Source organism: Bolinopsis microptera, chromosome 8, assembly GCF_026151205.1.
Source record: "Bolinopsis microptera isolate Bmic1 chromosome 8, MBARI_Bmic_1.0, whole genome shotgun sequence".
In the NCBI taxonomy this organism is placed as follows: domain Eukaryota; kingdom Metazoa; phylum Ctenophora; class Tentaculata; order Lobata; family Bolinopsidae; genus Bolinopsis; species Bolinopsis microptera.
In genome coordinates this window covers 5,015,399-5,030,949 of record NC_087079.1, presented here as the reverse complement: position 1 = coordinate 5,030,949, position 15,551 = coordinate 5,015,399, and the positions used below count along the sequence as shown (strand labels likewise).

The following is a 15,551-nucleotide window of genomic DNA, read 5'->3' as shown; positions in this document are numbered from 1 at the left end:
TTTTCTATGACTGGATAGATCACTTTTCAGTGTTTAGTTAACGTTTGACATGTTTTAGGAGTTGTTATTACTCTCTGCTTTCACAAAATAGAAGCTTTATTTCGTTGAGTTTTGAATTTAGAGTTTGAAATCAAAGAGTTTGAAATCAAAGTTTTGATATCAGAACTGCACTTTTTTAATGCTACTTGATTGTTAACTGTCAGATTATGATTATTTTTAATTCCTTCTTGTATTGACTGTTTCTGATCCATTTTAGATGATGAAAGTAATTCAATCTGAAACATTGTCATTTTGTAAGGCTTTTCGGTGTCATTTTGTGAGGCATTTTGATCAAAATTGATGATCAAACAAACACATTTAGGCTCATCATAAGCTTACTGGGTTTAAGAATACCAATAATTAGGCAAGGGGCATCCAATATAAATATGCCATCTTTGTATCATAAAATAAAACTGTCATTTTGTGAGGCATAACACTGTCATTTTGTGAGGCTAGGTCATTTTTTTGTCATTTCTTCTACCAAAGTCACTAAATCAGTTTTTTTATTTGACCAGAGTAGTCTTTGATTGACATAAGTCATGGTAGTACCTGGTTTTCTGGGGTTAAATTCTAAACTTTGGTCTCCATTCTGGGTAACAGTTAGGCGGGGCAATGACTGAACAGCAAAAACGTCCATATTTATGTAAGAAATATAGATTCTATGTCATTATCATTCCTTGGGAAGTGTTAATTAATGCTTTTTCTTTCATACAGTAAAAGGAATAGGGTTCAATGTATAGGGAACCTAAGCTACAGCATGGTCTATGTGGGCTGTCATTTTGTGAGGCCTGTCATTTTGTAAGGCCGATACCCGTATATCTTTATGTTTGATCCTGAAAGCTGTCATGACTAATGATCATGTTCAGGTACTTGAAAACTGTGTAACACACTTAGCTTGTGAAGCAACAGAGATTAAGAAGCTGCTGGAGACCTTTACTGCTGGAAAATCTTTAAACCATTCCCATGTGGACAACCTCATTTCGACAGCTAAAGCACAATGTACCTTGAAAGCTGCTACTGCTCAGGGTGAGGACGATAATGTTTTGCAATAAAAAAACGAAAAAAATTCTTATTGGTTGTTTAAAAAAGAAGCTAATCTTCTTAGTACAAAACTCTCCTTAATACAAAACTTTAAAAGACAGTGGTTGATGGACTCCAGGTTCAAAAGCAATATCTTGGTAATCTTGTTGTTATAATCTCCACTCAGGCATCAAGAGATACTCAGAAGACAAAATTGATTATATCATCTGGTATAGTGAAACAAATTTTAGTGAAACAAATTTAAAATTTTATCCTTTATTTTACAATCATAATATAATAATATTTATAAGCCTCCGTTTTGAAAGTTTTAAATTTTAATATATTCACATTTCTATTTAAAATTCAATTTAATGTATAAGTCAATAATTAAGGCCGCCAAAGCCGCGCATTCTTGAAAACAGGATGAAATTGTTTATGATTATACGACAAATAGAAATAAATTTCAAACTATCCGTGGATTTTTTTAATAAATCATAATCTTACCTAAATCCAAAGCCAGCTTTGTAAAAATTTACTATTAGATCCAGCCCCTGCACGCATCCGTTCTTATGCGGCGTGGCTCAAGCCGCGCATGCACGTATTATTTTATACTTTTTGCTTTCTAATAAATATTGTGTCAATGTGTACGTCTAAATGTTCATGTTTTGTGTAAACCGAGTCCAATTGAGATTAGTGACAAGGATAAGGACCCAAGTGCCTGTACGGCTTTTTCGGACCCCTGTGGACCACTGCTCTTGAAATCGCTCTACAACTATTGAACATTTATAACTGCTATATAATATATAACATTATTTGACAATTATTATCATTGATCTACAATCTAACTGTCTTGCTGAGGGGGAGGAGTAAAAGCTTCACAAACTAAAATACTTACAACATACACAATTTAAAATATCAAGGGCCAATTTGGTATACCTCTATTTCGTTTTAATATCTAGTATATCTTCACATCTTAATACTATAATGAAATACAATAGGATACATGTTTCGAGAAAGAAAGGTTGGTCCGATTATTAACAAAAGTAAACAAAAGTTCATCAGGGACTCCACGGAGTCGAAAAAGGTACACGGCTGCTGTCTGGTGCTGCTAGGCATTTATTGATCAAGATGTTTTATTGTATTGGTTTTTGATGATTCTATTGTTCGTGACTAATCAAGTTCTAAGTGGGGGTATAAAGTGCTGCTTAAGATACTTCGTCATCTCATGTCCAGTATAATGAATAAGATAGTAAACAATACAGTTTCAGTAGTTGACCCATACAGTTAAGTCCGTCATTACTCACAATTGTTTAATCATCTGTCCAGTGGCGTAACGAAAGGCCCTGCTGACCCCGCTGTGCAGGGGGGCGCCGTCTTAGGGGGGCGCCAAATCGTCGTTTGAATGTGGGACAATTTCGAAAACTTAACTAAAGTACTAGCAAAACTGCGCGTTTTGCTCTAGATACACACTTTTTTAGAGATTTTACCGGCGTATTCTTTAAAATCACCTAATTTGTTCAATTTTAGGGAGGGGCACCAAAAGGGGAGGGGGCGCCAACAGGGGGGCGCTTTTTTCGGCAGGGGGGCACCAACAGGCAACGTTACGCCACTGCATCTGTCAATTGTAAAAGTCGTTGTGTGTTTAGTCGCTGAGTTAGCAGTAAGATAAGTTGTTGCGCGCGCGCGTTTATTCCCGTCGACGTGAGATGTGACAATGAAAACGCTACAGACTTATTGTTTTCGCGCTTTACGTAGAATTTACTAGTGTGTAATACTGGTTAACACTGGGTGTACACTGAGTGTAAGTCGCTAAGTTTCATATACGAGCCGTTGAATATTTCCAATTTTGAGTGTATCGTGAGCATGTTTTACAGTGCACTTGTTTGGTACTAGTGTGTTTGTGTATATATATATATATATATATATATCATCTGTGGAGTATGGTGTGTGGACTGTGGTAAATAATGTGTTTAGTTGGAGTGCAGTGGTTGCATGTATGAGGAAAGATAAGTGGTTATTTTAGTAACTCACATTAATCAAAACTTGAGCTCATTTGTGGCAAAATTAAGCTCACACCAATCAAGTGTATCATGCTTGAATTGCAATTCTTGTAAAGCAATTTTCAATGTATTCTTAAACCCGTTTGTCGGAGTATTAAAACTTATCTTACTTGATGTTTGTCGACAGCTGTTCCACATGTAGGATGATTGGTAGATGAATTGTGAGGATGGTTGTGATGTGATGAAATAATCCTCTCGTCGTGGTGACCTGTTAAAGTAAAGTAAAGTAAAGTAAAGTAAAAATTATGACATAACATCATCACTAATGTCTACAAAGTATCATCACACTACATGGAAAAATAACTATTTCTCCATCAAATTTAAAGGTAATAATTTATCAAATATTAATCATGAATAAAAACAACATTACAAAATTTAATTTATTCATACTTCCCAGTGGAGTAAAGATTTATAAAACGTTTCTTTGCTACATAAGGATGGAACCACAGATAATCATTGTGTTTTTCCTTATTACTGATATAACTGGTACCTTCAATTCTTGTTAAAACTTCTTTCGAAACATTCCAAAAATGAAAGTCATTTACAATACATTTAGAAATCATATTCTTTTTAAAACTTTCCAATCCAATTTTAAAACTCAAAACTGTCAAGCAGTTCTTCACCTCCGAAGGGAGTTTGTTCCAATAAGGAACAACCCGCTCTGGAAGAAAAGAACACTGAAGATTCTTGACCTTTGTCACACTCTTACTACATCTATTGGATGAAACCAGATTAAGACCTGATCTGCTTGGTCTGAACAAGTCTGAACCATAATCAGTCAAGCCATTAATAACCTTAAAAGCTTCAATAAGGTCCCCACGTATTCGCCGCTCTGCCAGCGTTGTCAAATTAAGGATTTCCAGTCTACGGCTGTAAGGAAGAGTACCCACCTCATCAATCAGACGGGTAAACCGCCTCTGGACGCTCTCCAGCTCCAAAACAGTCCCCCAACTTCCATGAGCCGCAACTGGATTCCACAATTGGACACAATACTCTAGATGAGGTTTTATCAAAGCTTTATAGATGGCTATCATTACACATTTTTCTCTAATTATCAAATTCCTTACAATCCAGCAAATCATTCGATTTGCCTTGGAAATACATGCTTTTATCTGTTCATTCCAAAGCAGGGAACTATGGGTAATAACCCCCAAATCTTTTTCCTGATCAGATACTTCAAGTTCTACGCCATTTACTAAATAATTTAAGTTAGGGTTGCTATTAAGATTAATATGAACAACTTTACATTTAGCAGGATTAAACTTCAAAAGCCAAATACTCTCCCAGACTTCCAGTTCTACAATATCTTCAACAACAAATGATGAGTACAGTGATAATGGTTCCTCTAACAAGTGAAAGTAAAGTAAACTTATTAATTTTGAATAGTTCTAAGAGACAAGTGTACTTATACAGGTTGTGAACAGTTAAAAATTTCTGATTTTCTGATAAATCCATGCATTTTAACCCTATGTTTCTCCCAATATTTGAGATAGGGAGTATATTGATTTTTTGAAGGGTCGTTTTTATATATATGGTCATTGTGACAATTATGTGTATATTGTTTGAATAATTTGTACTCTTAAAAAAATTTTAACCCTATGACATGGAGGTTAACGGGTGATACTCGTTAAATATCTGTTCCATATCTGTTCCAGGACCGTCGACGAGTCCAACTCGGCGCGCGTCCTGGTAGGTTGTAAACCTACAATGGACTCGTCGACGTTTAACATTGCATTTTGTAGCGCAATGCACTACTGGGTCGCGCCGCGCATCAAATAATTCTTCTTCGGTAGATCGGCGAGATGCACCATTGTGCCTCACCGAGCTGCGAAGGATTTTATTCGCTTGACATCGTGAATCAATGCAACATTGCATTTGAAACAAATAGTTTAAAAATTATATCACCCGTTAAGATTAGTCCATTAATAATGGATATGACAACGATTTTATTGTCCATTGTTAATGGAATAGCCCAGCGCCCGTTATTTTGTAGCACTTGCCTAGGGCCATTTCAAGATAAGAAGGAAGCAGCGCGCGCTTCTTCGAAAAAATTTAGACGAATAACATGAAAATCGCATCCGCCAACGATTTTATTTGACGAAGGCAACTGCATCATGAGTTTAATTACTTTTGAAGACTAAACGTTTGACCACGAATGATTACAATTCAAATGGAATATGGCACACAGGAGGGCCAAAGTGCATAGAAACTGTTGCAAATGGCGCGCTTGGTAGCAGCAACTTTTTGATGACGATCGAAAATACAGCGTAGGGCTAGCTCTGTCGAGTTTTGCTATTAACCAATGGTGATTTAGCAAACTCAAAACTCACTTTTATCGTATAATCAGAAATTTCCGCACGGTCGTGCGCGCGCAGCTCGCGCGAAGGTGTCCATCATTTGTTTACATTAAAGATTTCGCGCGTTCCATCAACGTTTCCGTTCACACATATCCGAGGACAGAAAAGAATGTTCTCTTCGTAATTGTACGATTACTTACATCTTCGGCCTTATGTCTTATGCCTCCAAGTTAAAACTTTATTCATACGTGTTTTAATCGATCGAAAAAATACTCAGAAGGATGATCAAAAAGACAATTGATCAATATCATATGATGAAGTTTCTTATCAAGAATTAATATCACCAGTCTAAATTCTAATAGACTATTCGATCATGTTAAAAGCTAAGACGAATTTATTGTACACGCAGAAGACAAACTGAGGGCAATTGTGGGAATAATGCCCACCGGGAGAAAACATCGCCTCCAGAATTTGTAGTTGAATACATTGTGTTCACATTCTGCAATTATAGAGGTTTTATCCTGTTCACTTAATTGGAGCAATTCATTACTACCATAACTAGCAACTAATGAACATTTGTAAAGATTGAGAATGAAATAAGAAACGTGTTTAACCTAAAACTTTCATTTAAGTCTCAAATCACCATTCAAAAGCAATAAAATAACTCAAAAGCAAATTCCGCGAAGAAAGTTGTTCAATGTTCATGTCGGCATCTTATCGGCATCTTGTTGGTGCGTGTGCAAATATTTCATTCATAAATAGAATGCGTATCAAGCATGTCATTCCATGCCAAAACATTGGTTTAGCAAAGAGGAGAACATATAATGGTCTAGTAAAAATCCCCATGTCCCGGCTTTGCACCAGTGCGACCAGTTCCACCGCAACTACATCAAGAGTAACACTTTCAGTGACACTAAAGTGGCCAAACTGGTGCAAAACAGGGACATCGGAATCCTACTTTACGACCCATTTAATATTTTAACGAAATCAAGTTTTTACAAAAAAGTTAACACCATAAAAGTAATTGTTAGTTCGTAACAAGCATTTTTAATAGTCTGATAAAAACACGTCTCCTTGACAACGGTAACCACGTGGTTTTATCTCTTGATCACGTGATCCACTATATCGCACTATCAGGCAGGTCAATCAATTGTTCATCACAGTAAAGTAAGAGCCTCTACAACTATGCGTGGTATGTTCTAGACGGGCGTGTGTCCGATCGGGAATTTCTGCGTGAACTCGTTAACTTCAGAGAAAATTAGCTCCTTCCACTGTTCGGGGTTAAGTTCAACCTATAGTGGAATTTGTGATTAATTTTTAAACATCACTCACAGTCAGCCGCTCTGACATGGTTAACCACCTTCCTTGTGTTGTTGGTTAATCATATGAGCTTGATAAAAATACTTCATTTAATTTCAAACCTATTAATTTAAATTTTAAAACATATCGTGTCTACTAGACTGTATATGTGAGAGCTGAAACATCAAGAAATAATACACCAAAATTAACTAATTACAATAATTAACCAACTAATTACCTCGTCAATGCCGTGGTTGTAAGTCTCAGGACAATTAACGCTGGCCTCCTCCTGCCTGTAAATGATCAAGAAATAAAATCACAACGAAATCATATTTTTAACTATCAACTTGAGTGTGGTTGCTACGGCAACAAACGGAAAGATTTCAATCTTTTAAAACTTTAGAAAAACGGTGAAAATATAATTGAGCATTAAACTAGCTCAATTAAGGCCGGTAAAACTAGCTCAATTATACTAAGACTGTTTGTAACTACTTGCCTGTACCAGCATCTGACATAAGGGTGTTGCAAGCACTGGTCAATAGTCAGTCTCTTGAGGGGGTCAATCTCCAACATTCGGGACATCAGGTCCCTTCCCTCGCTGGTGCGCTGCTTGTCGTTGGGGCTGCCACTGGGGAACAAGTGGTCTGGTACCAGTTCCTCCCAGGTTGGTCTGTGTACCTGGGGTGGAGTGTTTAGGTTTTAGGTTTTTAAATATTTGATACCCAATATTATAATACAGCAGTTTATACAGTTATACAGGATATATAGCAGTTTATGTAGGATATTTACAGGGAACGTTTAGACGTGCACTTGCAAATTGTTTTCCTGTATAAACTACTTATAAAGTTACAGGTGGTTTCCTGTTTAGTATCCACTGTATGGACCAGTTCTTGAGCGATCAGTCCTGAGCGACTTAATATAATTGATAATATTGATAACCGGTATCTACAGTTTAACTAGAAAGCAAGGTGATACTACTATAATAGCAATATTACACACTCTGTAGTGTATATTGATAATGTTAACTCCTGCAGCATGCCAAGGAGCGTGCCCTGTAATTTAGAAGTAAAATATAGCACACTGTTTTAAACACATGTGCTATGTAGCGACACCGTGTGTATAATGTTACACTGGATCTATTGGGAGGGTTTGATTACAATAGCAGAATATGCAGAGAATATGTGGAGAATATGTAAAGAATGTGTAGAGAATATGTGGAGAATATGTAAAGAATGTGTAGAGAATGTATGTAGAATATGTTTTAAGTACAAAACCAAAAGTTGAGAAGTTGAAACATCACTACCGATCCGTTAAAAGTTTTGAGAAATCTAATTTTCAGTGAGTCCGGTGATTTAATCGTAGTATGCGGGGTATGGAGTGAACCAATGATTGCATCACTTTTTACTTTTGATATGGGTGGAGAATCACACGAAATACCTTTACTTGTGATACTAAGGAACAATGATAGATCTTGTGACCATCTCGGGAATTTCACACTATAATTCTATAGGATCATTTATCATTTATGAAGTCATTGGTCATTAACCATAATATTATAAGTAAGATAATGCCAACAAGCTTACAACTAATCCTAAGTCTGGCTGTGTAACGGCAAATATAAGAATTTAGTTTTATTGAGAAATGAAGAGTACCATAGTCAATATGATGATCAAAACTTCACAGATTGGATCCAATTCGACTTTTCAATCGTCGAAATTTCATCTCACGACGAATCTACTTCAAGGATAAAAATCGTAACATCGCTTCTAAATATAAACCCTTAATTCTTATCTCAACCCTAATGGCTTAATCCTGACACTAACCTAAACCCTAAAATGTGAAGGAGTAAAACCTCGTGTATTATTCCACTTACCCTGGGCTTGCTTCGGATGTATGTCTTGACTGTGTCCATAAGTCTCTCTATGAAGGAGTCGTCAGGAGTTCCCAGGACACTCGTGATCTGATGCCATTGGTCTATGTGATCCGATCCAGGGAAAAATACCTGTCATGTGATCATTGTTACTATGGTAACGTATCCTGTGTGTCATGGTGTCTTGGTAACTTGACCGCACATGACTGTATATTGAGAATTTGAGTCAATATGACATAATATCATAAAGTACTGTATGGGCAAGTGCTATTTTTGTCAATGACATTTTAATGGTTATAGTGACAGATTGCAGTTAAAATATGACAGATTGCTAGCAGATTTGGCAGTGAAAGCAGAATTTAATAAAACGCATGAATAGCAAGCGTGTTTAGTGAATAATAATAATAATAGTATTCTCATTAGCTTAATTTAAGCTTCAGTTAGCGTGTGAGTGTAGCAGAATGAGTCACAATACGATGAAATGATATTAAAATAGGGCTGTACAGTCACAACAAACCAGCGAACATGCAGAACTAACACCACTACTAGTAATGTTGTTAGCAGAACTAACACCACTACTAGTAGTGTTGTTAGCAGAACTAACACCACTACCAGTAGTGTTGTTAGCAGAACTAACACCACTACTAGTAGTGTTGTTAGCAGAACTAACACCACTACTAGTAGTGTTGTTAGCAGAACTAACACTACTACTAGTAGTGTTGTTAGCAGAACTAACAACACTACTGGTAGTAGTGTTGTTAGCAGAACTAACACCACTACCAGTAGTGTTGTTAGCAGAACTAACACCACTACCAGTAGTGTTGTTAGCAGAACTAACACCACTACCAGTAGTGTTGTTAGCAGAACTAACACCACTACTAGTAGTGTTGTTAGCAGAACTAACACCACTACTAGTAGTGTTGTTAGCAGAACTAACACTACTACTAGTAGTGTTGTTAGCAGAACTAACAACACTACTGGTAGTAGTGTTGTTAGCAGAACTAACACCACTACCAGTAGGACGTGTTCAAACCTGGTTGGTGGTTTTGTTACATTTTTCCCACTCTTTACTTCTGGGCCCCCAGATTGAAATCTGTAACATTTTAAGAAAAACTGAAACTACTGACAAAAACTAGACCCTTTGACTGAGGGCACCCTTGAATCAACATTTTTGTAACATATTCAGGTCCTGAGATATAGCAGTATAGTTGGGGGCCCTGGATATTGAATTTTGTAACACATTTCTATGTTACACTTTTTCAATGAGTTTTTAGAGAAGCTTCTTGATAGTTTTTCAAGTTCAGACCAGTTTTTCTAGGTCACAAAGGGTTCTATCAACCATATTCTTGACCAAATTTTGTACTTGGGCCCAAAACATTGAATTCTGTAACATATTTATGATTTCACTGCCAAGGTCATATCTGGAATATTCAATATATTTTTGTATTGGTAACATGGTGTTTAGATTCTCATAAAAAATTCTGAAGCAATCCTTATTCATAAAATTTGATAAAATGGCTGCGGAACTTGAATTATGTAACATTAGAAAGTAAGTGAATAGAGTATGTACCCTAGTGTGAGGGGTGTTAGGTAAGCTTTATTATAGTTTTTGAAGTTCAGACCAGTTTTTCCAGGTCACCAAGGGTTCCATCAACCATATTCTTGACCAAATTTTGTACTTGGGCCCAAAACATTGAATTTTGTAACATATTTATGTTTTGACTACAAAGCTCATATCTGGAATGTTCAATATATTCTTGTACTGGTATCATGGTTTTTAGATTCTCATACAGAATTGTAAAGCAATCCTTATTCGTATAATTTGATAAAATGGCTGCGGAACTTGAATAATGTAACATTAGAAAGTAAATTTATAGAGTATAGTATATAGTATGTATCCTAGTGTGAGGGGTGTTAGGCAAGCTATATTATAGTTTTTGAAGTTCAGACCAGTTTGCCTAGGTCATAAAGGGTTCCATCAACCATATTATTGACCATATTTAGTACTTTGGCCCAAAACATTGAATTTTGTAACGTTTTAATGTTCCGGTCAAGCATTTTGTACACCAAAATTGTTACAAATTTCAATATATAGGGCCCAATTTCTATTTTCTATACAATTTGATATATAAATTAAAGGTTTTTAAATATCCAACCTTTAATCTAATTAGCTATATTCATTTGATCAAATTTACCGCGTTCTGTCGTAGAACATTACATTTAAATTGTTACAAAATTCAATAATTTGGTCCCAATTATCATTTTTTAAATTTGTTAAGTTGTTCCATGTCTTTATTATAATGCATCGACCAACTTAAAACCAATACTAGATCAAACAACTCTGTATAACATACTCATTTGTAACCATGTTACGTTATTCAAAGAAATGGGCCTTTTTTATTATGAACCATATACTAAGATTGTGATAATGCCTTTATACAAGAATTGCTGCACTAATAACCTGGTTTTAGAGTTAAATACATATCCTACACTAGCTTTGGTTGTAACAAACTATAAAGATATCATGAAAACAAGATGTTACAAAATGTCCATTTTGGGCCTTTTTATGAACTCAAAAGTGGGCCTTTTTTTATTCCACAGCTAAGCAAATACCTAAAATACATTTTTGTGAAGCAAGAATCTTTAGAATTTAATAATTGGCTGAGCCATTGAAAAGTGTAACCAAATGTTACATTTTTCAATATAACTGGGCCATTTTACAATATTATTCATAGCCGATGACCTGAGACTATTTGTTATGACAATTATAATCATATCTGAAAGTTTCAAGACCATCGAGTAATTATTAATGGAGTTATTGTAAAAATGAGAAAATCACCCATTTTGGCAGTGTAACAAAACCACCAACCAGGTTTGAACATGTCCAGTAGTGTTGTTAGCAGAACTAACACCACTACCAGTAGTGTTGTTAGCAGAACTAACACCACTACCAGTAGTGTTGTTAGCAGAACTAACACCACTACCAGTAGTGTTGTTAGCAGAACTAACACCACTACCAGTAGTGTTGTTAGCAGAACTAACACCACTACCAGTAGTGTTGTTAGCAGAACTAACACCACTACCAGTAGTGTTGTTAGCAGAACTAACACCACTACCAGTAGTGTTGTTAGCAGAACTAACACCACTACCAGTAGTGTTGTTAGCAGAACTAACACCACTACCAGTAGTGTTGTTAGCAGAACTAACACCACTACCAGTAGTGTTGTTAGCAGAACTAACACCACTACCAGTAGTGTTGTTAGCAGAACTAACACCACTACCAGTAGTGTTGTTAGCAGAAGTAACACCACTACCAGTAGTGTTGTTAGCAGAAGTAACACCACTACCAGTAGTGTTGTTAGCAGAACTAACACCACTACCAGTAGTGTTGTTAGCAGAACTAACACCACTACCAGTAGTGTTGTTAGCAGAACTAACACCACTACCAGTAGTGTTGTTAGCAGAACTAACACCACTACCAGTAGTGTTGTTAGCAGAACTAACACCACTACCAGTAGTGTTGTTAGCAGAACTAACACCACTACCAGTAGTGTTGTTAGCAGAAGTAACACCACTACCAGTAGTGTTGTTAGCAGAAGTAACACCACTACCAGTAGTGTTGTTAGCAGAACTAACACCACTACCAGTAGTGTTGTTAGCAGAACTAACACCACTACCAGTAGTGTTGGTAGCAGAACTAACACCACTACCAGTAGTGTTGTTAGCAGAACTAACACCACTACCAGTAGTGTTGTTAGCAGAACTAACACCACTACCAGTAGTGTTGTTAGCAGAACTAACACCACTACCAGTAGTGTTGTTAGCAGAACTAGCACCACTACCAGTAGTGTTGTTAGCAGAACTAACACCACTACCAGTAGTGTTGTTAGCAGAACTAACACCACTACCAGTAGTGTTGTTAGCAGAACTAACACCACTACCAGTAGTGTTGTTAGCAGAACTAACACCACTACCAGTAGTGTTGTTAGCAGAACTAACACCACTACCAGTAGTGTTGTTAGCAGAACTAACACCACTACCAGTAGTGTTGTTAGCAGAACTAACACCACTACCAGTAGTGTTGTTAGCAGAACTAACACCACTACCAGTAGTGTTGTTAGCAGAACTAACACCACTACCAGTAGTGTTGTTAGCAGAACTAACACCACTACCAGTAGTGTTGTTAGCAGAACTAACACCACTACCAGTAGTGTTGTTAGCATAACTAACACCACTACCAGTAGTGTTGTTAGCAGAACTAACACCACTACCAGTAGTGTTGTTAGCAGAACTAACACCACTACCAGTAGTGTTGTTAGCAGAACTAACACCACTACCAGTAGTGTTGTTAGCAGAACTAACACCACTACCAGTAGTGTTGTTAGCAGAACTAACACCACTACCAGTAGTGTTGTTAGCAGAACTAACACCACTACCAGTAGTGTTGTTAGCAGAACTAACACCACTACCAGTAGTGTTGTTAGCAGAACTAACACCACTACCAGTAGTGTTGTTAGCAGAACTAACACCACTACCAGTAGTGTTGTTAGCAGAACTAACACCACTACCAGTAGTGTTGTTAGCAGAACTAACACCACTACCAGTAGTGTTGTTAGCAGAACTAGCACCACTACCAGTAGTGTTGTTAGCAGAACTAGCACCACTACCAGTAGTGTTGTTAGCAGAACTAACACCACTACCAGTAGTGTTGTTAGCAGAACTAACACCACTACCAGTAGTGTTGTTAGCAGAACTAACACCACTACCAGTAGTGTTGTTAGCAGAACTAACACCACTACCAGTAGTGTTGTTAGCAGAAGTAACACCACTACCAGTAGTGTTGTTAGCAGAACTAACACCACTACCAGTAGTGTTGTTAGCAGAACTAACACCACTACCAGTAGTGTTGTTAGCAGAACTAACACCACTACCAGTAGTGTTGTTAGCAGAACTAACACCACTACCAGTAGTGTTGTTAGCAGAACTAACACCACTACCAGTAGTGTTGTTAGCAGAACTAACACCACTACCAGTAGTGTTGTTAGCAGAACTAACACCACTACCAGTAGTGTTGTTAGCAGAACTAACACTACTACCAGTAGTGTTGTTAGCAGAACTAACACTACTACCAGTAGTGTTGTTAGAGGTAATAATATGAGAGAGCTAGACACTGTCTCAGTAATAAGAAGGGAGAGATCCAGTAGAGTTTACAGGTAAAAGAGACAAAGTATAGTCGATAATGTCAATTAAAAGAGACAACGTATAGTTGATAATGACAAGTAAAAGAGACAAAGTATAGTCGATGATGACAATTTAGAAAAGAGGATTTCAAGTTGAATGTTGAATACAAGAAGGCAGTAAATGAAGAACAACTGTGATAGGAAACAGACATGATATATGAAACATTACATGCTTTACATAATTAAACGTTTCAAATATATGAATCTAAAATATACTCTATGTGTACAAATGTGTATACTCTATGTGTATAAATGTGTATACTCTGTGTGTATAAATGTGAATACTCTATATGTATAAATGTATATATAATACTCTATGTGTATAAATATACTCTATGTGTATAAATGTGTATATTATATGTGTATAAATGTGTATACTCTATGTGTATAAACATACTCTATGTGTATAAATATACTCTATGTGTATAAATGTGTATACTTTATGTGTATAAATATACTCTATGTGTATAAATATACTCTATGTGTATAAATGTGTATACTCTATGTGTATAAATATACTCTATGTGTATAAATATACTCTATGTGTATAAATATACTCTATGTGTATAAATATAATCAATGTGTATTACGAAGAATGTAAAAGAACCGGACACCAATACAAAACAATTGACAGTAATAAAAGAGTACATTGTAATAATATCAAAGTATCAGGATGCATTAGACAGTGTTAACTTAAGAGACTTCCACAGCACATAACGAATAACATGGGATACATAGCAGGATGAAAAGAAGTGTTAGAATTAGAGTACAGACGGATATACACAATATAGCGTGAAAGAGTAGAGATAGTTCTACATGGAGATACGGATACTAGATACGGATATTAGATAAGTTTTAATATCTAAAGATCTGGTACGACATAGTTTCTCAAGGAAGATAGGGTGTCAAGTCAGCGTAAGAAATACTTGAGCTGGTGAAGTTGTTATAGGAAACGTGTCTATTCATAGAAAAGTAGGGTTAACATATTTCAACTAGGAGACTGATCAAAGAGAGACATTAATGAAAGAGAGCTATTTTTAGATATTCAAGGAAACCCAACAATTTGCATGACATATAACATGAGAGAGAAGGATATGGATGTTACAACATCGATATTAATGTTAAGGTACGTGTTACCATGGTAACGGTACAGCGTTTCCATGGTAACGGTACAGAGTTACTATGGTAACATATTTTAATGAGTACTAACCTCTCCCTTGATGAGTTCAGCGAAAATACAGCCACTAGCCCACACATCAACCTTTTCATCGTAAGGCATCCCGAGAATAACCTGCGTGCACAAAAAACTGCTAAAATACGTGCTACACTGAATAAAAGTAGCGCACTCTGCGCACCAAACAATTAGCGCACTCTGCGCACTAAACCACAGCACTTACCACAACTGTGCGCCAAACACAGCAAATAGCACCCCTCACTCAATACAGGAACACAGACAGGACACTCCTCCACGTTAGAATGCAGTGGGTTTAATGAAGTGCTATGTTACTACTAGGGTAGGTGTTCAGTGTTTATTCTGGCTGAGCTGTCTGTGCTACTGTATACACATGCTCACAAACAGCTAGCTGTGTACACTTAGTATACACTGAGTGTACACTTAGTATACACTGAGTGTACACTTAGTGTACATCTAGTGTACATCTAGTGTTTGTGTGTACACTGCTTGTAACTACTCGTACCCGCCCTGTGTAAAGCTGATAAAGGATGC

The 15,551-nt window shown here is 36.6% G+C and overlaps 1 protein-coding gene across 2 annotated transcripts in view; it reads right to left on the bottom strand.

Annotated features, from left to right (window-relative positions):
- Positions 1 to 6,024: 6,024 nt before the first annotated feature.
- Positions 6,025 to 15,551, bottom strand: part of LOC134820275 (stress-activated protein kinase JNK-like) — a 56,258-nt gene continuing 46,731 nt past the window's right edge. The window contains exons 6-10 of one of the 2 annotated variants that reach the window (XM_063830514.1): positions 15,036 to 15,116; positions 8,589 to 8,717; positions 7,208 to 7,393; positions 6,954 to 7,004; positions 6,025 to 6,708 (exon numbers count right to left, since the gene is read on the bottom strand). In XM_063830514.1, the coding sequence (XP_063686584.1) occupies positions 6,616 to 6,708; positions 6,954 to 7,004; positions 7,208 to 7,393; positions 8,589 to 8,717; positions 15,036 to 15,116 (540 nt within the window). In that variant the 3' untranslated portion in view covers positions 6,025 to 6,615. Of the gene's footprint in view, positions 6,709 to 6,953; positions 7,009 to 7,207; positions 7,394 to 8,588; positions 8,718 to 15,035; positions 15,117 to 15,551 lie in introns of both variants that reach the window. The other variant, XM_063830515.1, reaches the window with a different exon arrangement.